Source organism: Helianthus annuus, chromosome 9 (genome assembly GCF_002127325.2).
Source record: "Helianthus annuus cultivar XRQ/B chromosome 9, HanXRQr2.0-SUNRISE, whole genome shotgun sequence".
NCBI lineage: Eukaryota > Viridiplantae > Streptophyta > Magnoliopsida > Asterales > Asteraceae > Helianthus > Helianthus annuus.
Genome location: NC_035441.2, coordinates 158,944,872 through 158,968,052, shown reverse-complemented (window position 1 = coordinate 158,968,052; position 23,181 = coordinate 158,944,872). Strand labels below are relative to the sequence as shown.

Below are 23,181 nucleotides of genomic sequence, written 5' to 3'. Positions count from 1 at the left end.
ATTTTTGTTAATCGGGCTTATTTTATTATTCGGGCTTAATTATTATACAAGTTTCGGGTTGTAAAATGTTTGGGTTTATAAAAAAATGAGATTTTAGTAATATCAAGTATCCTATTTTTTGGTTAGGAGTATCCTTATATTTTTTAGGGGTATCATTTGTATAAAACCGGAAAAAAACACTACGAATACGGGGTTGAGCCGTAGCCCGTGCTACAGCTCCTAACATTGTGTTTTCGCCCCTGAGTAGGCCTTCTGGGCCTAGATGACCTCCTAAGTTGATTGTCGGGTTCAGCATTGTCTTGGTTTTGAGCGTTTAATGTGCTTTCGTTTATGAGGTATAATGGGTTCTAAAACTTTTGTAAGTTTCAATACATTTTTAACCCAATTAATTCTTATTTTATTTAATTTTCCTCCAATAGCCTATGTTCATTAACTTTTTTAAAATAATGAATACGCTTTTGTGTTTAATTTTTTTTCTCGACGAATATCAATACCATGCCAGTACCATGACTAAATGAAATGATTTTGAATGTACAATATCAGCATCGCCAGTATAATCAGAACCGGTTCCAATATTAATTGTTATGGTTTTTAATCGATGTAAAACACATGTCAGTATCTTTTGAACATATCATGACTTTAATTTTCTTTTCTTTCAGTTGCTTTAACGAATATCATTATCATAACAAATTGAACTAATACTATCCGAATTACACTCGTGTAGCAAGGGATTCCGATTAGGCTATCTTCATTGGTGACCTAATGTTAGGTTGGTCACAAATAAGACAAAACTTTGAGTAATTAAAAAAATTAAAAAAATAATTTATACCAACAAAGTTGACAACCAAGTTGGTGAAGCAACCTTAATTGCAACCTAAACTAATACCCCCAAGAATATACTTATTCATATAACTTATAATATTAAAACTTTAAAGAAAAACTAAATACACGGTATTTCTTAATTTATTTTTGTGAACATCCCGATATAAATATTTTTAAAAACCGAGTTCGTTCAAAAACATGTATTTTTAGGTTGGGATGGGTTGTGAATATGTGTTAAAAATTGAGTAGGGTTGGTGGAAGAAAGAGATATTATTTTTTTAATAAAAAGTTGGGTTGGTGAGATAGTCTTAGGCCAGGCGGGGTCGACAAAGTTCAACGCGTGATGGCAAACTTCAACGCGTTGAAGTTCCGTGATTCCCACCGCCACAACAAAGTTCCACGCGTTAATTTTCCATGAAATCAATTTTCGTTATTTTTATCACGGCGTTATTGTTTTGTTTTGGGAGGGTAATTGTTGGTTAGGGGGAAATTGTTGGGTGTGGTGATGAGTGATGACCACCCCCACTAAAAAAAGTTATGAGTGATGGAAAAATGGTTGTTGACATGATGAAACATGATTGGATATTGTGAGTCATGAAAGTCTATCACTAGTGACCACCTCTTAAGTAATCTAGTAAATAAACAAGGTAAACATGTTTTTTTTAAGGTCGACCAAAAACAGTTTAGTTTTTACTGATTTAAAGATATTTTTGAAGCAATTCCGATAAAGCCTAAGCTATCAAAAACCAGCAAAACAGAGGGACGAACTTTGAGCAAGTTTAGTGTAGTGTATAGAAGAAAATGGGGATGGTAATGGCTTGGAATGGTTACATGCTTCCTCCTCAAACGGATATTGCTCCCGCACGGCGGTTTGTGGGTCGCCGGAAACTCTGTTTTGACGGAATTTCGTCGGTCTGTACTTCCTCAGGCACACATCACGAGGATACCTCCGTTTCACATCGTCATCGCGTTTTCATCAACACGTAATAACCATATACGTACTCCTTAATTACTTACAATTGCTATTTGATGATTGATTTCTTACTGTTATGATTGTGATTCTTAATTGTGAAATTGATTGGTTTGGGGATTTGTTTTTGAGAGAAAGCCTAATGCAAGGGGGAAATTTTAGAATTTTGAAACCCTAATTGGTATAGGTAGAATGGTGTACTGGCCTCACTACCTTAATTTAACAGCTAACCTGTGTTCGGATTTGAATTGTTATGCCTTCAAAATGATGAAATTTAGGGTGAGATTATGTGACTATTATATATATTGAGTGCTTGGTTATTTGATTATGATGTTTCAGGTGGCAGTGATCACTAGGCGTTAGTCGGGCACTGGGGTACCGACTAGTGATTAATCGGGTATCAGGATTAATAGGGGATTAGTCGGAGTGGAATTTTATGTCTAATTTTTCAAACTTATTATATACAAAGTTTTTTAAAAAACGTTTATGTTTAATTTTTCGAACTTATTAAGCGGATTGGATTACTAAGTGTCGTTTTCAAATACTTCAAAGGTTTTGACCAATTCTGACTGATTTTGACCACGTTTGACTGATTTCTTTTCTTAGGTCCGTCTACGTGAAATTTAATCGGTAAACTCCCAATGACAAATTGAATTGCCAATTAATATCGACGTTTGGCAATGGGTCGGGTTTGGGACGGGTTTAGGTAATCCCAAACCCAAACCCGGTTAGATAAGCTTGTCCCAAACCCATCCCAAAACCCGTCGGGTTTCTAGCAGGTAAATACCCATCGGGTATCGGGTATACCCGCGGGTTTCGGGTAAAACCCGTTAATTTAAAAAGGTTACTCGTTGGGTATACTCATCTCAAAACCCATTGGGTATCTATCAGGTAACTACTAACCGGTTACATTTTGTATTGTCATTATAAAAATTTATATCAAATAACTATAATGTATACGGAATAGAATACCTATATGTGTAAAAAATGTATGTATCATATATATACATATTTAATAATATAAAAGAAATTATATCGGGTATACAATCGGGTAAACGGGTACACTTTATCGGGTAATTGGGTCGGGTAAACGGGTATCACTAAATCCCAAACCCGTCCCAAACCCACAAAAAAATAAAAAATAAAATAAAAACTATTCCCAAACCCTATTAGCCTAAGTCAGTTTAGACTATTTGTTAATTATTGTTATTGTCTAGGGTATTAAAGTGTAAATAGTTGTTCTTTATATTTGGATGTAATCCTTCATTATTTTCAAGTTTCAATATACGATACCAATTCTGATTTGGTATCAGAGCTTCCTTTTTTTTTCTCTAACCCTAAATTTCAATTACGGCAAAAAAAAAAAAAAAAAAAAAAATCCAGGCTGCATCAACAGCGGTCTTTTTCTGGCTGGAAAACCAGTTCCGACTGCAACAAAGGTGTCTCTTCTCACATCGGCTGAACAACAGGAGTCCAATTTCAACAATAAGCAAGTCCAAGTTTCAACAGCAGCAGTTTTCGATTTCTACAGCAGTTTTTTTTTAACAGTAGCAGTCCCTAATGGCAGCAATCATCCAGTTCTCACATCAGGAGAAAACTATTCACAACTCTCACAAGTTCTCCTTCTCTCTCAAACCTACCAACTATGGTTATTGGCGATCTATGATCGAATCCTTTCTCACATCTCATAATCTCTTTGGTTATGTTGACGGAACCATACCATGTCCCAAACAGAAAGTTACAAACGAGTCTGCAACTACCGATAATCCAAGCTACACCCCGTGGATCTGCAATGATGCTCACATCCGTATGCTAATCATCTCAACAGTTTCTGAAGATTCCTATCAGCACATTCAGGGAAAAACATCACGTGAGGTATGGTTGTCTCTTGAACGGGCTTATGCCCCTGTTACATTGTCCCATGAATTTACCCTTAAAAGTCAACTTCTGAGAATCACCATGAAAGGTGATGAAAAACCGGCAGAATATCTCAGCAGGGCTCAAGAGTACGCCACTGCCCTTGCTAACATTGGAGAACCGGTTAAAGACAAGGATCTTGTCATGCTCACTCTTACCGGACTTAGAGAGGAATACAATGGTCTCAAGGCCAACTTATTAGCCCGTGTTCCTCCCGTTTCCTTCCATGAATTACATGGTCTTCTGTGTGACCATGATTATGTCTTTACAAGAATGATGACTGCTACCCCCCATGCTTTCATGGCAAATGCTCCTTCGATTCAACAATCATCATCGACTGCTGCCCCTTCGGTTCAACAACCGAATATTGATCAACTTCAACAACAACTACAAAACATTCAACTAATGGCTACTCAATTGGGTTATCAACTAAACCCCATTCAATCCCCACGGCCTCAAGCTTACTTTGGTTCTCGGTCCTTCAATAACAATCGAGGCGGTCGTGGATCTCGTGGATCTTCTCGTGGCAACTCACGTGGTGGTTTTAACAACCGCTCTCGGGATAGCAGTGGCACACGACAGTTTTCTTGGGCTTCCACCCAAAACACTGTTTATGGTCATTGCAACAGGTGTGGTATAGGACATTTACCATCTCAATGTCCAGCTCAATCGAACCAGTCTCAACCTGCTCCACAGGCCAACTTTACAACACGCTCAGAGGTTGGCCCATCTTCTGGACCTACTTGGAAGCCCGACACTGGTGCAACTTATCATGCCACTCCAGACCTGGCTAGCATGGATAGCTCTGAGGCCTATGATGGTAATGATTCTTTACTTGTTGGTAACGGTAACTCAGTACCCATTTTTCACATTGGTTCATCCAAAATTTACTCACCAGACAAAACCTTTACAAAACCTTTACCCTATCTGATATCCTTCATGTTCCTCAACTAAAACAAAATCTTTTATCTGTTCAAAAATTTTGTCTTGACAACAATGTTTTCTTTGAATTTCACTCTTCTTATTTTGTTGTGAAGGACGAGTCTACACGCACTACCCTCCTTTCGGGCCCCAGTGAACAGGGATTGTACTCCATTCGTCTTCCACAACTCAAGTCTTTGCCCAAGGTTGCTTTCACTGCCGTCAAAGCCTCTTCAAACATTTGGCATCAACGTTTAGGACATCCTCATGCTCAAGTTTTTCGTTCTATTGTTTCTTATTGTTCTTTACCTGTTTCGGACTCTAATTGGAACTCCAATCTTCATGCATTCTCGGACTCTGACTGGGCTGGTTGCCCAGTCGATCGTCGATCCACGGGGGGATTTGCTATCTATTTAGGCTCGAATCTCATTTCTTGGTCTGCTCGCAAACAGAAAACTGTATCTCGATCCTCCACAGTACAAGGCTATTGCAGACACTGTTGCTGAATTGATTTGGTTGAAGTCCTTGCTTCGGGAACTTGGATTGGATAGCATGGCGCCTACACTTTGGTGTGATAATCTTGGCGCTACATACCTCACGGCTAATCCAGTATTTCACGCTCGTACCAAGCATGTTGAAGTTGACTACCACTTTGTTCGTGAACAAGTAACTCAAGGAAAGTTAAATGTCAAGTTCATCTCTACTGACGATCAAATCGCTGATATCTTTACAAAGCCCTTGTCATCCCAGAAGTTTGAGTTTTTGCGTTCCAAGTTGCAGATTGCTAACCGCCCTGAACTTGCGGGGGAATATTAGCCTAAGTCAGTTTAGACTATTTGTTAATTATTATTATTGTCTAGGGTATTAAAGTGTAAATAGTTGTTCTTTATATTTGGATGTAATCCTTCATTATTTTCAAGTTTCAATATACGATACCAATTCTGATTAACCCGATTAACCGACCCTAAACCCGTCCCAAAATATGTCGGGTTTCGGGTTTACCCAATGGGTTTGGGTTTGATTGCCATCCCTAGACGTTTACAACACTTGTCCAAACATCCCCTTAAGCCATGCTAACTTGCATTGCCATGTGTATTGCAAGCTTCTGCTACTACCTGATTTAAGTTGCATTTTCCGTATTTCTTATATTTCTCAAGTAATTCTGAATTCCCTTCCATGTTTATAGAGTTGGTGAAAAAACATTTAAAGATTTGGGAGAGGTTACAAAGGGGTTCCCTACAACACGCAGAACGCTGTTAGCAAGTTTATTAATGTCATTATGTTATCCCCCATCAAGATACTCGTCAGGTTCCAACAATCCATCCGTTTTTCCTTAACACCTCTTTTTTTTTTATTTTTTTTATTTTTTTATTTGTCTTCATTTTTTTATATGAACATTGGTTGTGCAGCTAATGCGTTAGGCGACCCTTCTGTGACAATTGAACAAGTAACACCTGTTGTAATTCCGTCTGGGCCACTTTTTCCGCCTGAGGTTTGTATAAACTGTTCCCACTTCACGCCTTTTGTGGTTTAGAGTCTTTTTAAAGTCAGACTCCTGTATAATCTACCCTTTATAATGTATGTTTATGGCAGGTAAATTGATATGTGTATGCTTGGCAGGAAAGAATCGTCAATCTTTTTGAGAACAACACTTACTCTGTAGTCAATATATTTGATGTAACTTTACGGCCTCAGCTTAATGTTACGGGGGTAGTTGAGGTAATTGCGGATGAGATTATTTTCATTTATGTATACATTTACGTGCTTGGTGTTATTGCTAATATTTGGTAAGGAGTAGTTTTATCTGATTTGTAGATTATTGGCAGATTCCCGAAGGAAATGGTTCTGGCGTTGTTTGGGATGACGAAGGGCACATTGTCACAAATTACCATGGTAAAAAAAATAAACAAATAGTCATCCGTTTTTTTTTCTTTTCTTATAATCAATATATGAGATGATTATCGTTATAAAAGACTAAACGACTCGCATGGTTGTTCAGTTATCGGCAATTCTTTGTCGAGAAATCCAAAACCTGGAGAAGTTGTTGCTCGCGTTAATATTCTTGCATCAGAAGGGTAAGATTGGTACGTAACATTACATTATTTTTAGTAATTTATATATAGTACCACCTCACCTCGTTTCTTGTGTGTAACATATTGAAAGGGTACAAAAGAATTTCGAAGGCGCGTTAATTGGTGCAGATCGTTCCAAGGACCTTGCCGTCTTGAAGGTATTTATCTCTTTAATTTTTCAAAATTCTTTTCGTAATACGCTTTTTGGGTTTTTTGATTGTACCTGTTATTGTTATCGTTGATGTAGGTGGAAGCACCTGTGGATCTGCTAAGGCCGATGAAGGTGGGTCAATCTTCTTTCTTAAAAGTGGGCCAGCAGTGCTTAGCCATTGGAAACCCATTCGGGTTTGATCATACGCTCACAGTGGGGGTTATTAGTGGGCTTAACAGAGACATATTTAGTCAAACGGGAGTCACAATTGGTGGCGGTATTCAAACAGATGCTGCCATCAACCCTGGAAACAGGTATCTTTTCTTTATCACTTTTTATAAATCACACTTTTATCATTTTATGGTTTAATAGTTTGTAATATGAGCATACTATCAAGAATCTAAATAATGAATGGCAAATGGGTCGGGTCGGGTCGGATCGGGTCATGGGTCAAAACGGATTCGGGTCAAAACGGGTCAATTAAAAAAAGGGTTGTTTTGGTTCGGGTCGAAACGGGTCCGGGTCAAAACGGGTCCGGGTCAGAACGGGTTTCGGGTCGGTTAAAAATGCTAAAAAAGCATTTGACAATCAAAATCAACAAGAATTTTATACATAACAAAAAAATGCTTCAATTTCTTTCATTACTGACCTCAATAACAAGATAATTTGTTAGAAACAATTAACAGTCAAACACCAACATCCTAAAACACAACAGTCGTCACATGAGCTGGAAGCAGTTTGTCTTCTAGATCATCAACTTCGGTCTATACCCAAACTCCCTCCTCACTAAACTAATATTCGAGTGCGTAAACAAAACATCCCCATTCCTCGGCAACTTCATTACCATCCGTTTCGCTTTAACTTTCAACAATCTCTCCAAAATCCCAACAAGATCCAAAACTGGCACCGGCGGCGTGTTCCCCAAGTTGAACACGCGCAGCTGTGCGGGCCCACGCTTTTTCCTCCCACTCCCGGTATTCTTCTCCGCGGTATCTAATGCGCCTAACCACCCTTTCACAATATCATCAATATACGTAAAATCACGCGTGACCGTCCTGGAGCCGTAAGAGTTGATTCTATATCCCGAAGAACGTTTTTCATGTAACGAATATTGCCCGATTGGTTAAAATAATTATAAAAATGCCTTAAAACACAAACAATTAGCATTAAAAGTTAACAGTAGTTACGATATTTTACCAAATTGGTTAAGTTTATGGCAACTACTACTTGCACTTAAGCAAATATAATATTTTATATAACTAATAGTTGCATACATTGTATAGAAGATAAAAGCATGTTGCAATTATTCCATAGTTATAACTAAATCTGACAAGCGCTCCATACTACTGGAGATGAAATTATGATTGCTTTCATTGAGAACTTTTATCGAACACTTGGTGACAAAAATATACAAAAACAATGCTTTTAATTGGCATTGTTTTGGCTTGACTTTAAGTAGAGATTGGACAAAAAATCAAACCTGGATTCAAAGGGGTTGATGGAGATTTTGACAATCATTCAACAGTTGCTGATTGTTCAATAAACTGGTTGGAATTTCAATTCAATTCCTCTCCAGATTATGATCTATGAAACAAGGGGCATCGTGCCAGTTGTACGGCGTGTAGAAGATGGTTGAACCCTAGATCCCGGCTCGTCTCCAATGAGAATAGCAAAGAAGGGAAGCAACGTGGGTCAATTTCACGTCAATCTTGATGAAGACAGAGCTGATCAACCCGTTCTCAGAAAACCTAAACGACCCGTTCCAACCCGTTCTTTTTATATCTTCAACCCAACTTGACCCGTAATTATATCCCTCTATTTTAAAATTAACCCAGTCTGACCCTTGGACTTGTATCACTTAACCCAAAATCACCCAAAAAGGTTTATGAAGGGTCAAAAATGACCCATTCCAAAGCACTTGGGTCAGGATTGCCCCCTCTACTAAATATTTTGACTTTGGCAGTGGAGGACCTTTGTTGGATTCTAAAGGAAATCTAATTGGGATCAACACTGCCATATTCACTCAAACAGGTATTTTTTTTTATAATTTTTTAAATCGGTTGATGTAATAAATAATCTGCAAATAGGCTGAAATATGAACACTACCAATGGCACATTATTCACATTGTAATGTTGATGTTACAGGGACTTCAGCAGGCGTGGGATTTGCTATCCCTTCCTCAACTGTGGTTAAGATAGTACCTCAGTTGATTCAGTTCGGCAAAGTAAGTTATTCGTCTTCACATTCAGATTTATGCTAGCAGGTTATCAAGAAATTATTCTTCTAAATTCAAATCATAGCTAATTTTGTAAAGAGTTAATTGTCATTTTTGTCCCTGTAGTTTGTCCAATCATGCCAGTTCAGGCCAAATTTCAAATTTGTACCATTTCCGTCCCTGACACTCTTGAAACATGCTAGTTCCGTCCAAAAAAACATGAGTTAACTGCCATTTTCGTCCATGTGGTTTGTCCAATTATTCGATTCAACCTTAGTTTTTTGGACGGAATTGGCATGTTTCAAGAACGTCAGGGACGAAAATGGTACAAATTTGAAATTTGGCTTGGACTGGCATAACTGGACAAACCACATGAACTTGGTTTAAAAAAGCGAGCTTAAGGCGCGCTTAAGGCGTGAGGCGCCCGAGGCGCCCATAAAAACGCTTTTTTTCACATAAAGCGCTAAAGTACATGAGGCGCTATGAAGCGGGCTTAAAGCGCTAGTATTTCGAGGCGTTAGGCGGCTGAGGCGCCATTCTGGGCTGGTTTTATAATTAAAAAGCCCACCAACATGGGCCTAATTTAAAGAATATATACCCAAGAAAAAAAGCCCACCTGCGACCTGCTTTTAAAAACAGATTCTATCAAGTCTAAACCCTAAAAAAAATCACGCTGGCTGCTGCTTCTTCTTCTTCACGCTGCTGCTGCTGCCTGCTTCTTCTTCACGCTGCTGCTGCTGTCTGCAACTTGATTTCTGTTTAGAAATCATAATGGCCTCAGGATCAAACAGCACTACTGCTGCCTCGGAAAAGTCCTTCTCATCGGAAAAGACTATTTTTATGTTTATGTTTTAAGTGTGTTTCGACTTTAATTTATGTTTTAACTATGTTTTTTATGTGTTAAGTGTGTTTTTTAATCATGTTTTTGTGTTTATTATTGATTAACAAGTAAAATAGGTCATATTGAGGTGTACAATATTTTTTTTTTTATTTTTTTTTTATTTTGAGCGCTTCGTATACGTGAAGCTCTCGCTTCGCGCTTGAAGCTTCGCTTAAAGCTTTTGGAACCAAAACGCTTCGGAGCGCTTCGCGCTTTTTTAAACCAAGCACATGAACGAAAATGACAGTTAACTCTTTTGTAAATTTTACTTTTTAACTTGTTAGGAGTAGAATGTAAGCTAAATTGACCCGTATGTACTTATTGAAATTTCCCCTGCTAATCTTTGATTTTAGTATTTGAGATTATTGCTGCATTGATTTTGTCTGTTAGTTGTCACGATTAATTATTACTTATTAGTTAAACTGGCATATGTATAACCTAATTTGGGTTAATTTCCGCTCAAGTAATATTGTGCATCATGGATGTTAGGTTGTTAGAGCTGGTCTAACTCTTGAGATTGCGCCTGATCTTATTGCAAATCAACTTAATGTTCGAAACGGAGCTCTTGTTCTCCAGGTAATATGATCATCGTAACTAGTACTGCTGTTTTGTTTTGTCACTTAAATTTTAAAAATTTCTTTTCAAACATCTTTGTCCATTTTTTTAAATAAATTATATTAAACGTGGTTACAAAAACTATTATTGATACGATGATCATTTTTTTTTACTAAAAACCATTTAGGAGGTTGTAAACCTTTTAGAATATTTTGGGCGAGTTTTAAACCATTATTATCATCATAGTCTTACTTACTCATTGACCCGTTATTAATAAAACTAGATCAAAATTGACCATTTTTGCTTAAATGTTGTATTTAGGTTCCTGCGAATAGCCCAGCAGCAAAAGCTGGTCTTCTTCCCACCTCGAGGGGATTTGCCGGTAATATTGTTCTTGGTGACATCGTCGTAGCAGTTGACAACAAGCCTGTGAGTTTTCTCCTATATTAAACGGGTTGTTAATTATTGACGAACGCTAATGGTGCTACATTTGATTTTATGGAATCAGGTGAAGAATAAAGCAGAGTTTTTAAAAGCATTAGATGAATATAATGTGGGAGATAAGGTCATTTTAAAGATACAGAGGGGTACTGAGACACTGGAGATGCCTATTGCTTTAGAAGAGAGTTCATGAGAACAAAACTTCTTTTGATGTATTTGATTTTTGTAGATTATATTTATATTTATATATTATTATATACATTATACAACTATTACATCACATGATGTAGCTACAGATTTGTCAATTACATTCAAGACATAATTACGAAGATGTGTTCGCGGGCATTTTTTGTGGCTTATGCTTCTAGATTCATGTTGGGTTTGCGGGCTCTAATTGGCTGGTTCAAAGTAAACATGACCTATATATGTTTACATGTAAAAGAAATTAACCCAATTTAATATTATATGTTGGAAGTACACGGCTAATCCATGTGGTATGTTTATAGTGTGGTTTTAGCCTCTACATAGGAGAGATCACACCCACTCCTTACAATTGTAACACACTTGGTCCTTAGCGCTAACTTGCATTAAGGGTATTGGAAGGGAATAAATGTATATCGGGAATTTATAGATATAAAACTTTACGAGACTTGCGATATATCCAAATTTTAAATTTTAAGTTATGAAACCATGTTTTAAAATCTTGTGATGTTCATGAGACATCTTTCTATTGTCTTGTTAGAAAAAGTGACCTTAACAGTAAGACGTTCTAACATGAATTTTTACTGGTTTAAAGAGACGTTTCAATAAAAACACTTTATATAAAAGATATATGAATGAAATGAAAGTCTTGTTGACTACACTTCTTACAACTTTTTTCTTCTCAAGTTATATGATATCTGTTTATAGCATATACTTCTAAAGAAATCAAATAACAAAAAATAAAAAATAAACAAAAACAAAATATAGTGTTGTAGCAATTTATTCTCACTTAAACTCTTCTTTTATAAATTTTCTTTTACATAAACTTATGTGTTAAACAACTGGCAAAATATTCATTTTTTTAAACAGTGTATTCAGCATTCTTCATGTTAAAAACACTAATACTTAACAATTATTGGATATGATACACCACTAAAGGAATAAAAAAAAGAGCCAAACCTATTATGTTACATGCTGAAGTGCTTTATCATATTCATTTAAAATTGACAATACTTATTTTTAGCGTAAAAGTTGAGAAAACTAGCATATATCCAATTAAGTTGATTTAGATTTTTCGATTGACCCAAGCTTAAGACGACAATTTAAACAATTTTTATCTTTGTCTCCAAGATCCCATCAATCAATAAACCATATTATATTTGGTTATGAAATGATACCTCATCTTTGATAGAACTCTTATGATTTTTTTGCCCGTTTTCTTTAATATTATATGCATAAATGTCTCCGTCTTATTTACATTGTTCACATTACTTTTTTAATTTTTGTTCCTTAGTAGCTACAAGGGAAAAAAAAGTAAGGTTAAATGATAAGGAACTGATTTCCGAGCTAACAAACTAATACTTGAACCAATGGAATACATGCAACTGAGATAGAAAATGAATCAATTAAAAACGAGCTTAACTTGCTGCGATGTGGTTTTGAGTTACATGAACTATAAGGCCAGAGGGTGTGGCTTAGCATCACCTCGCCACGTATTGAATTTTAGCGCTCTCAGGCGCCATCAACCACCCCACCATCGTTAACAGGGGGGGGGGGGTTATCACATGTTCGCCAGCACGCTAACGGATGAAAAATGGCAATTTCAAGGAGAACAATCAACAAGACCGTTGGCAACCGTCACTTCTTAAAAAAAAAATTAAATCTAATATATATATACACATCAATCACAAACTTAAAACTACACCAATCACAAACTAAAACACACAACAACCACAAAATTCTCTACAATCACAAAATTCTCTCCAATCATTTTTAAGAATGTCATCCGATTCGTCGAGCTCTTCATCTGACGGTGTTCTCGACGATATGATTATCGCAGTGACGCAGGAGACAATTAATTATTTGCGAGAAGAAGCCCAATCGTCTACATCATGTACTAGACAACCGCCTCTTGAACGAGATCGGTTAGGTGCTCATGAACGTTTAGTGCACGATTATTTTTGTGAAAATCCGTTGTACGATGATGAACAGTTTAGGCGTAGGTTTCGTATGAGCCGTCGTCTTTTTCTAAGAATTTCTAATAATCTTGCGGCCGAATTCCTTTTTTTTTCACACAAAGAGAAAGTGCTAATCGCAAAATTGGTTTCTATGGAATACAAAAGTGTACTGCCGCAATTAGGCACTAGCATACGGCACAACGAGTGATGCGTGAAATGAATATTTAAGGATATCGGCCAGAAGTTGTCGTGATTGTCTTGAAAATTTCTGTGAAGGTATTGTTATTATTATTATTATTATTATTATTATTATTATTGTTGTTGTTGTTGTTGTTATTATTATTTTTATTATTTACAGTTTAATATTATTATTATTATTATTATTTTTTATTAACACTATTATTTTAGGTGTTATCTTTCTTTACGGGAGGCGATATTTGAGAATGCCAACCGCTGTCGACGTTCCTCTTTTATACGAGACCCATCAACGGATACATGGGTTTCCTGAGATGTTGGGTAGTCTTGATTGCACGTACTGTGAGTAGACGACATGTCCAATCGCTTGGAAAGGGCAACACCATCGTGGTGACCACGATGGTCCTACCCTAATATTACAAGCGGCCGCGTCTCAAGATTTATAGATGTGGCATACGTACTTTGGCATGGCCGGTGCAAACAATGACATCACAATTTTACAATCTTCGAATCTTTTAGACGATGTCATAGATGGTGTTGCATCAGATACTTCATTCTATGCAAACGACGTGGAGTATAAGTATGGGTACTATCTCACATACGGTATTTATCCAGAGTGAATGACGTTTGTGAAAACTCTTTCGTGTCCAGATGACGAGAAAAGAATGTATTACAAGAAGAAACAACAGTCAGTAAGAAAAGATATCGAGCGGGTTTTCGGTGTGTTAAAAAAGAGATGGTCTATCATTGCTCAGTCATCGAGGATACTTGAAAGAAGTAAAATGAGAACCGTCATGTATACGTGCATCATCTTGCATAACATGATATTGGAGGACTCGGGCAGAGCGTTTTGTGGAGAAAGTTATGATGAAAGTAACCAACTGACGAACCCACTACTCACATACGCTGAAAAAGAAGTTATCCGAGCGAGGATACGTGACAGAGACACGCACCATAACCTTCGAGCTGATCTGACCGAGCACCTATGGTTTTATCATAAACAAGGAGGAGACGACGAAGACGAGTGATTTTTTTAGTGACATTGTATTGTTTTATTTAAATTATGACATTGTATTTTTTTATTTAAATTATGGCATTTTATTTTTTTATTTAAATTATGAGTTCTAAATTAATATATCAAAATTAAATAATGTTTAAATTTAAATACTTAAATAAAAAAATAATTAGATAATGACGATGGGGCCTTTAAACCATTGCATGCAAGTTAAAGGAAGGGGCTTTAAAGCCTCCTATGTGATGTGGCGGTGAGGTGGCGGTGAGATGGCGTGAAAAAACCCCTAGGGGCTTTATACCACACCCTGTAGCCTAAGTGTTAAAAATGTTTAAGATTTTAAACTTTAGGGAGTAGGTTGTAACTAACTCCCTATAAATTTTGATATAACCGACTCGAAGCCCACCTCACACTCGTTCATAGTTTGTCGAGTAAATTAGAAAAAACGTCCTTTATATTTACACCGAATTGAAAAATATGTTCTTTAGCTTTAAAAATTGTAAAAAGATATAACAACCCTCCAAAATATTTCCGACACTCCTAATATAATTAAAATATCCTTATATGTCCTAAAATATACCCCGTATACGAAAAGTGGGCCCAAAATACTTTAATTTTATAAAAATTAAATAAAAACAAAAATTAGGTGGTTCTGGCGGGGCGCGACAGACCCCCCCGTGGTCCGTCGCGGGGCGCGAGTGAGTAAAGGGGTGGCGGAACCCTGGGGTGCCACGTGGCACAACACCTGGCGAGCCTATAGTGGTGACTAACTCAAGCTAAACCCTAGCCACCTAGCTCGCGGGCCGCGACCCGATGTCAGATCAGCTCTATAAATAGAGGCCGTTGGCATTCAGTTCAATTCGCTCAAAATTTTCTCGATCTCTCTCAATTCTGAAGTGAGAAAATTATACTCGGGCACAATACCCCCCCTAAATAACGAAGTTCTGCCTCGTTGTAAGTATCATAATCCCGGTTACGTATTAGATACGCTGCCCGATTGATCTAGGGTTCCGTAACGGCTGTCGTGGTTCTGCCCGACGTAGTCGTTGGAATGCCATCTCGGGGAGGGTATTACTAATGTAAATATTGGGTTATTATACTAACACGTGTGCATTTGTGTAACTAATAGATAATCACCAGGAAATCCTTAAGGAAAACCCTAAGACAGCAATGTGAGTAATCTTCTTTCTGTAAACCTTTTTGCAAACTGTTTTTACAAAACCTCAATGTTTTAAATTATATTTAAACAGTGATTGAGTATTTGTATTCTACAATTATCGTCGGTATGTTGGGATTTTGTATACAAAATTTGTTACTACATTGTGAGTAGTAACATGACCACAAGTCGGGTTGACAGTACCGTGGGTGGTAATTAAAGTAGATGGAAACAAATGTAATTGCGCGACCACCCTCAATACTGTAAAACGGTTTTACTTATCGTGATTGAACTAGGATTCACTCACCAGTATTTCCCACTGACAAAATGTTTTTAAACGCGTTTCAGGTAACAAAATGTGAAAGCCAAATAGAAGCCAGCTGGACAGCACTGAAGGCTTGGAAAAGTGGCTATAAAGTTACCTAAAATAAAGAGATGTTTTATTTAAATAAAATAGGGTTTATCCCTATAAAAATGTGTGTACTTTAAACTTGAGATTTTCCCATGCGTTTAATATTATAAAAGCGTGGTATTTTACTCTGATAAAATATTTCCTAACTACGGTCCTGATGTAAATTCCGCCGCTAAACTGATAAACACCGATACCACTGAAACTGGCCGCGGCCGCCCGTTCCCAGGTAACTAGGGGACGAGGGTGCGACAGAAGGTGGTATCAGAGCTAAGCCACCGATTCAGCCACAGAAGTGTTCTGCTGACACCAAGATATTATTCAAAATGTTAGGAAATTTTCTACGGAACTACGTGCATATATGTATTTTATTGTTGTGTATTATTTTGACTATTTGTTAGTTTACAGTATGAGCGACCAAGGACCTTCAGACGCTTACCGTCTGTTGTCCGGCTCACCTAGGGACGAAGGCACCTCTTCACAGCCTACCCTCTCAGGGTATTCAGCTGACAATGAAGATGGGATATTTGTGTTCAAGGCCCAATCTGAAGAACCATTCCCTCCTAAGAAGAGAGGATGGTTCAGCAGAGGAACGCATGAACGTAGGAAAAGGATGAAAAAGTTACAACAGCAGCGAGCTTTAGCAGCCGTTAAGAGAGAAACAGATGCTCACACCCAGGATATGCTCAATAGGAGTCTAGCAAACTTTCATATTTTAGCAACTACAGCTGCAGACCCTAATCTAGAGCAACTCTTAGCACCCCAGCCCTTACCACTGTTTCCCACACAGCCAATGGAAATTGAAGCAAACCCAGAAAACCAAATCCCAATGACTGACTTTGACCCAGCAGAAATACCTAGAGTACCCGCACCCAATCCCTTAGACCCAGACTACGACTCGTGGTTTGACGACCATAGGGATTACCAACAATGCTACCGAATACCGGAGGAACCTATGCCAAACCTAGCAGCTTACCCAGACTTGGACCCTCTAGATCCCTACTAATACATCAGGGAAATTCTAGAGAACCCTTATCCTTACCAAGAACCCATGCCCCAGTTCCTAAACCCAGTACCAGCTCCTGCACCCCCAATAAGTGCAGAAAATTGCAAGAAATCCAAACCTTTGGTGAGAAGATTTTAGAAGGAAGCGAGAGGATGAGGCAAATAGGAGAACGACTCGTATGGAAGTATGATGAGCGTAATATGGAGTTCTGGATGATCCCATACCAGTGATAGTAATAATAATAATAATAATAATAATAATAATAATAATAATATAATAATAATAATAATATATAATATGTGTGTATGTTTGAAATATATATATATATATATATATATATATATATATATATATATATAATATCTAGAAAATAGCTACGGATGCCTAATAGTATTATGATTTCAATTTCAGTTGTATTGTAATATATATGGATGCATAATATAAAATAGAGTAAGTCGCAATGTTCGACGATTTTGACCAATATGCGTGTTGTGTGATCGTTTGCATTAAATATTATCTTGTGATATTAATACGTGGTAAATGTTTAAAATTCAGATGGACAACGAAGTGAACTAGGAAAACCAGAATAACGATAACCTGAATAACAATAACAATGGAAATCAAGTGGATAATAGTGCTATCCAACACATAGTAGCACAAGGAATTATAGATGCGATGCCATATATTATAAAAACGGTTAAGGAAGCGGATAATAATAAAAGTAATCATGGTAGTAAACGACCTACTGAACCTGAACCCAACGTAAACAATGGACCCATACTTCAAGTGCCCATTCCCAAAAGAAGAAGAACCATGTCTTATGGTTGTTCTTATAAAGAATTCTGGTCTTGTAAACCAATGGAATTCTCGGGCAATGAAGGGGCCGTTGCAGCTCTACGCTGGATAGAAAAGATTGAGGCAGTCTTGAAAATAAGCAAGTGCGCGGAAGAGGATAAGATAATGTTTGCCTCCAATCTGTTTAAGAACTCAGCCTTAGAATGGTGGAACACTATCCTCTAGTCTAGGGGAAGTGACGGAGTTTACAATATGGAATGGGAAGAATTTAAGAACATGGTGGAAAGAAAATTATTCCCTCCCAATGAAAAGGAACAGATAGCAAATAAATACTTAAACCTTAGGATGACTGGAGTGGATAGTAAGGGTTACACTACGTTATTCTTTGAATATGCTAGAATAGTGCCAACCCTTGCATCACCTGAACCAGTATTAATCTCCCGTTACATCTGGGGATTAATCAGTGAGATTAGGCATGTAGTCAAGGCGGCTAGACATCAAACTATAGAAGAAGCTGTAGAACTAGCAAACACCTTGACTGATGAATTAGTGCGTACACGAGAAGAAGACCAGAGGAGGAACCTAGCTCAAAGGCTTACCCAAGAATTTCGTTATGGAAATTCTAACCGTGGGAAAAATGTAGGTTCTACCTCTGCACCTTATTGTAAGGCTTGCAAGAAGAAGCGTTCAGGAAGATGCTCCACCTACTGCAATTTCTGCAAGATACCAGGACACAAGGAAGAAGATTGTAGGAAGAAACCTAATAACGGAATGTGCTTCAACTGTGGAGAAAAGGGTCACATCAAACCAAACTGTCCAAAACTAGCTCCAGCCATGGGCAACAAGAATACTGAAAACGCTAGAGCATTTGTTCTGATTGCAGAAGAAGCAAAGATGATTCCGGACGTGATAGCCGGTACGTTTTTAGTTAATGATGTTTTTGCTAAAGTATTATTTGACTTTGGTGCAAACCAAAGTTTTATCAATACTTCATTTTGCAAACTTCTCAATCGACCATTAACTAAACTCCCACAAGAATGTCTAGTGGAGACAACAAATGGGGAAACCATTAAGATTTCTGAAATCTTGCAGGGAGCAAGAATAGAATTTTTAAATCAAAAGTTTATTGCAAACCTTTATCCAATGAATCTGGCAGGATTTGATGTTGTACTAGGAATGGATTGGTTAATAGCCAATAAAGCCAGTATTTTATGTGATCAAAAGTCGATTCAAGTAAATTCACCAAAGGGTGAAAAGATCACAATTAAAGGAGATAAGCCCTCTAGATCCACGAAATTCATCTCTGTGATGAAAACAACAAGTTATATAAGAAAAGGATCATTAGTGTATTTGATTTCTATAATCACTAACACTAAAGGAAAAGAACTAAAAGATATTTCAGTAGTATCTCAGTTTCCAGAAGAATTACCAGGACTACCACCGGACAGGGAAGTTGAATTCAGGATTCATCTACTACCAGGAACATCGCCAATTGCTAAAGCACCTTACCGTTTGGCTCCGGCAGAAATGCAAGAGTTAAAGAAACAGTTAGACGAACTGTTGGAGAAAGGATTCATATAGCCAAGTTCATCGCCATGGGGAGCGCCGATCTTATTCGTTAAAAAGAAAGACGGATCAATGCGTATGTGCATTGACTACCGGGAATTGAACAAAGTCACGATTAAAAATCGGTTCCCATTACCGAGAATTGATGATCTGTTTGATCAATTTCAAGGAGCTCGATTTTTCTCTAAGATCGATTTACGCTCAGGATATTATCAATTAAAGGTATAGGAAGAGGACATTCCTAAGACCGCTTTTAGGACAAGGTATGGCCATTATGAATTTACTGTCATGCCATTTGGTTTAACCAATGCCCCAGCTGCATTTATGGACATGATGAACCGAATATGTAAGCCATATTTGGATAAATTCATAATTGTTTTTATAGATGATATTCTCATTTACTCTAAGAGTAAAGAGGAACACGCAGCACATCTGCATGCACTTCTAAGTTTATTGAGAAAAGAAAAGCTTTATGCAAAGTTTTCAAAGTGCGAATTTTGGTTAGAACAGTTACAGTTTCTTGGACATTTAGTTAATCATGAAGGAATTCATGTGGATCCCACCAAGATCGAGGCAATTACTAAATGGAAAACTCCTGAGTCACCAACCGAGGTTATAAGTATCTTAGGATTGGCCGGTTATTATAGAAGATTTATTCGAGATTTTTCAAGAATAGCCATTCCCTTAACTAAGCTAACCTGTAAATCTGTTATGTTTGAATGGGGACCAAAACAAGGAGAAGCCTTTAGAATTCTTAAGCAAAGACTAACCAACGCACCCATACTAGCATTACCAGAAGGAACTGAAGATTTTGTAGTCTATTGTGACGCTTCTAAGTTAGGTTATGGATGTGTGTTAATGCAACGTCAAAAGGTTATAGCTTATGCATCTAGACAACTTAAGAATCATGAAGAGAATTATTCAACCCATGATTTGGAATTAGAAGCCATAATTTTTGCCCTTAAGATTTGGAGACATTACCTTTACGGTAGTAAGTTTACCATTTTCACTGATCATAAGAGTTTAAGGTATGTTTTCGGACAAAAGGAGTTGAATATGAGGTAAAGAAGCTGGATGGAGATACTTAGTGATTATGATTGTAATATCCAGTATCATACAGGAAAAGCTAATGTAGTGGCTGATGCTTTAAGTCGAAAGTATCATGAAAAGCCAAAAAGATTAAGTTCTCTTAAATTAAATCTACAGGTAGATTTAAATGAACATATTAGAAAGGCACAAGAATCAGTAATCAAGGATGATACTGAGAAGTTGAAAGGAATGATTAAGGAACTAGAACAAGGGACATATGAAATTTGGAGATTCCATAAGTAAAGAATCTGGATACCCAAATTAGGAAACCTACGCCACCGTATATTAGAAGAAGCCCATAAGTTTAAATATACGATGCACCCTGGAAGTGATAAAATGTACTAGGATTTAAGAAAGAATTTTTGGTGGATAGGAATGAAGAAAGATATAACAACTTATGTTTCCAAGTGTTTAACCTGTTCACAAGTTAAAGCTGAACATCAGAATCCCTCAGGTTTGTTGCAGCAGTTAGAAATGCCAGTGTGGAAATGGGAATTGATAACAATGGATTTTGTTACCAAATTACCCAAAACAAGAAAAGGTAATGATACAATCTGGGTGATTGTAGATAGGTTAACTAACTCAGCTCATTTCTTACCAATGAAGGAGACTTTCAGTATGGGCCAATTATCTAAATTGTATGTGAATGAAATAGTTTCATTACATGGAATTCCTTTATCAATTGTGTCTGATAGAGATAGCCGTTTTACCTCTCATTTTTGGACAAGTTTCCAAAAAGCAATGGGAACCAAGCTAAATCTAAGCACATCTTATCATCCTCAAATGGACGGACAAAGCGAAAGGACAATTCAGACTATGGAGGATATGCTTAGAGCTTGTGTAATTGATTTCGGAGGTAATTGGGACGATCATCTGCCATTAATAGAATTTTCTTATAACAACAACTATCATACTAGTATCAATGTTGCACCATTCGAAGCACTTTATGGACGAAAGTGCCGAACGCCAGTCTGTTGGGCAGAAATTGGAGAGAAGCAACTATCTGGACCAGAAATAGTACAAGAAACAACGGACCAAATCATTCAAGTCATGGAATGACTGAAAGCAGCACGTGATCGATAGAAGAATTATGCAGATAATAGGCGAAAACCGTTGGAATTTCAGGCAGGAGACAAGGTGTTATTAAAAGTTTCTCCTTGGAAAGGAGTGGTAAGATTCATAAAAAGGGGAAAGCTAAGCCCCAGGTATGTTAGACCTTTTGAGATTATTAGAAGAATAGGACCTGTAGCCTATCAGCTACAACTGCCAGAGGAAATGGCAGGAATACATGATGTATTTAATGTATGTAATCTCAAGAAATGCTTAGCTGATAAATCACTGGTAGTGCCTCTTAAGGATATAGAGGTAAATGAAAAACTCAAGTTTGTGGAAAGACCTCTACAAATTGAAGACATGAAAGTCAAGAATCTCAAACACAAGAGATTAGTTTTGGTCAAAGTGAAATGGGACTCTAAAAGAGGATCAGAATACACATGGGAGATTGAATCAGAGATGCAAAGGAAATATCCACACTTTTTCCAGTAGACCTCGAGGACGAGTTCTAAAACAAGGTGGAGAGGATATAACAACCCTCCAAAATATTTCCGACACCCTTAATATAATTAAAATGTCCCTATATGTCCTAAATTATACCCCGTATACGAAAAGTGGGCCCTAAATACTTTAATTTTATAAAAATTAAATAAAAACAAAAATCAGGTGGTTCTGGCGGGACGCGACAGACCCCCCCCCCCCCCCCCCCCCCCGTGGTCCGTCGCGGGGCACGAGTGAGTAAAGGGGTGGCGGAACCCTAGGGTGCCACGTGGCACAACACCCGGCGAGCCTATAGTGGTGACTAACTCAAGCTAAACCCTAGCCACCTAGCTCGCGGGCTGCGAGAAAGACAGCTGTGGCTGTCGCTGGCCACGGCCAGATGTCGGATCAGCCCTATAAATAGAGGCCGTTGGCCTTCAGTTCAATTCGCTCAAAATTTTCTCGACCTCTCTCAATTCTGAAGTGATAAAACTATACTCGGGCATAATACCCCCTAAATATCGAAGTCTGCCTCGTTGTAAGTATCATAATTGTCAGTCTGTCACACCCCAACCGATGACGGAAACATCGAGGCGTGGCACTGAGCGAAACAGATTGTCCAGAAGTTTCCATAACAATTATATTTATCAATTACTTAAAACAACATGTCCCATACCATGTCATAAAAGATAGTACAATTATTACAGACAAAATCTAGACAAATAGTTCTGTTCTGACAACTCAGATTTCATTGTACAGACAACTATTTGTTGGCCTCTAGGACCTTATTCTAGCCTGGCTTTCCTAGCAGATAAGCATCCTAAACACCTGTCACATACGTTAAAATAAAGTCAATACACATAGTGTAAATGCGAGTATACAAGTTTGATATAGCATATAGAGTTTGAAACAGTTTACACATAACCAGCACGTACACAGAGGAAAATGAAGCATGTTAGTTATCGACATGAACCTATCGATACCAATGACTGCGGGTTGACTGCCCAAGGCAGTTCGTAATACATGATCACCACTGTAATCCATGCAAATAATTGTCCTTAACAGCCCCCGTGTGAACGGGTGCTGAGTCCAAACTATAGTACTATCGTCGTTAAGGCAGGTACACAGCATTCCATGTGTAAACATAACAAACAAGCATTCATTAAGTCACGTATAACATGCGGTAATGGTAAGCGTTTAAAGTATTGCGTAGTGTGTTCGATTGTGATTTTGTATAAGTAACATATGTAATACCCAAAAGTGCGTAAAGCAAAAAGGGATTGAGTATACTCACAACGGTTGATGGATTGAAGGGA

At 37.6% G+C, this 23,181-nt stretch overlaps 3 protein-coding genes across 6 annotated transcripts; 2 read left to right on the top strand and 1 right to left on the bottom strand.

Annotated features, from left to right (window-relative positions):
* The first annotated feature begins 1,510 nt into the window (after positions 1-1,510).
* LOC110879214 (protease Do-like 8, chloroplastic) lies at positions 1,511-11,274 on the top strand. 4 transcript variants are annotated; one of them, XM_022127632.2, is made up of 13 exons: positions 1,546-1,805; positions 5,817-5,938; positions 6,040-6,122; positions 6,251-6,349; positions 6,457-6,523; positions 6,630-6,705; positions 6,794-6,860; positions 6,950-7,167; positions 8,817-8,884; positions 8,999-9,078; positions 10,439-10,525; positions 10,826-10,933; positions 11,013-11,274. In XM_022127632.2, exons 1-13 carry the CDS (start codon positions 1,624-1,626, stop codon positions 11,136-11,138), a joined length of 1,383 nt encoding a protein of 460 aa, XP_021983324.1. In that variant the 5' UTR covers positions 1,546-1,623; the 3' UTR covers positions 11,139-11,274. The 4 variants fall into 4 exon arrangements, with proteins under 4 accessions (XP_035833662.1, XP_021983326.1, XP_021983325.1 ...); XM_022127633.2 differs by lacking the exon at positions 10,439-10,525 and having other exon boundaries at positions 1,545-1,805; XM_022127634.2 differs by lacking the exons at positions 5,817-5,938; positions 6,040-6,122; positions 6,251-6,349; ... (7 more) ...; positions 10,826-10,933; positions 11,013-11,274 and adding exons at positions 3,176-4,529; positions 4,747-5,579 and having other exon boundaries at positions 1,514-1,805.
* Positions 7,442-8,710, bottom strand: LOC110879215 (UDP-glucuronate 4-epimerase 2-like). Its single transcript, XM_022127635.2, has 2 exons — positions 8,334-8,710; positions 7,442-7,929 (listed from the first exon to the last, which is right to left on the bottom strand). The coding sequence occupies exons 1-2, from the start codon at positions 8,369-8,371 to the stop codon at positions 7,599-7,601; spliced, it is 369 nt and encodes a 122-aa protein (XP_021983327.1). The 5' UTR covers positions 8,372-8,710; the 3' UTR covers positions 7,442-7,598.
* Positions 11,275-13,745: 2,471 nt separating the features above from the next.
* LOC110876607 lies at positions 13,746-14,327 on the top strand. Its single transcript, XM_022124773.1, has 2 exons — positions 13,746-13,902; positions 13,951-14,327. Exons 1-2 carry the CDS (start codon positions 13,746-13,748, stop codon positions 14,325-14,327), a joined length of 534 nt encoding a protein of 177 aa, XP_021980465.1.
* The last annotated feature ends 8,854 nt before the right edge of the window (positions 14,328-23,181 follow it).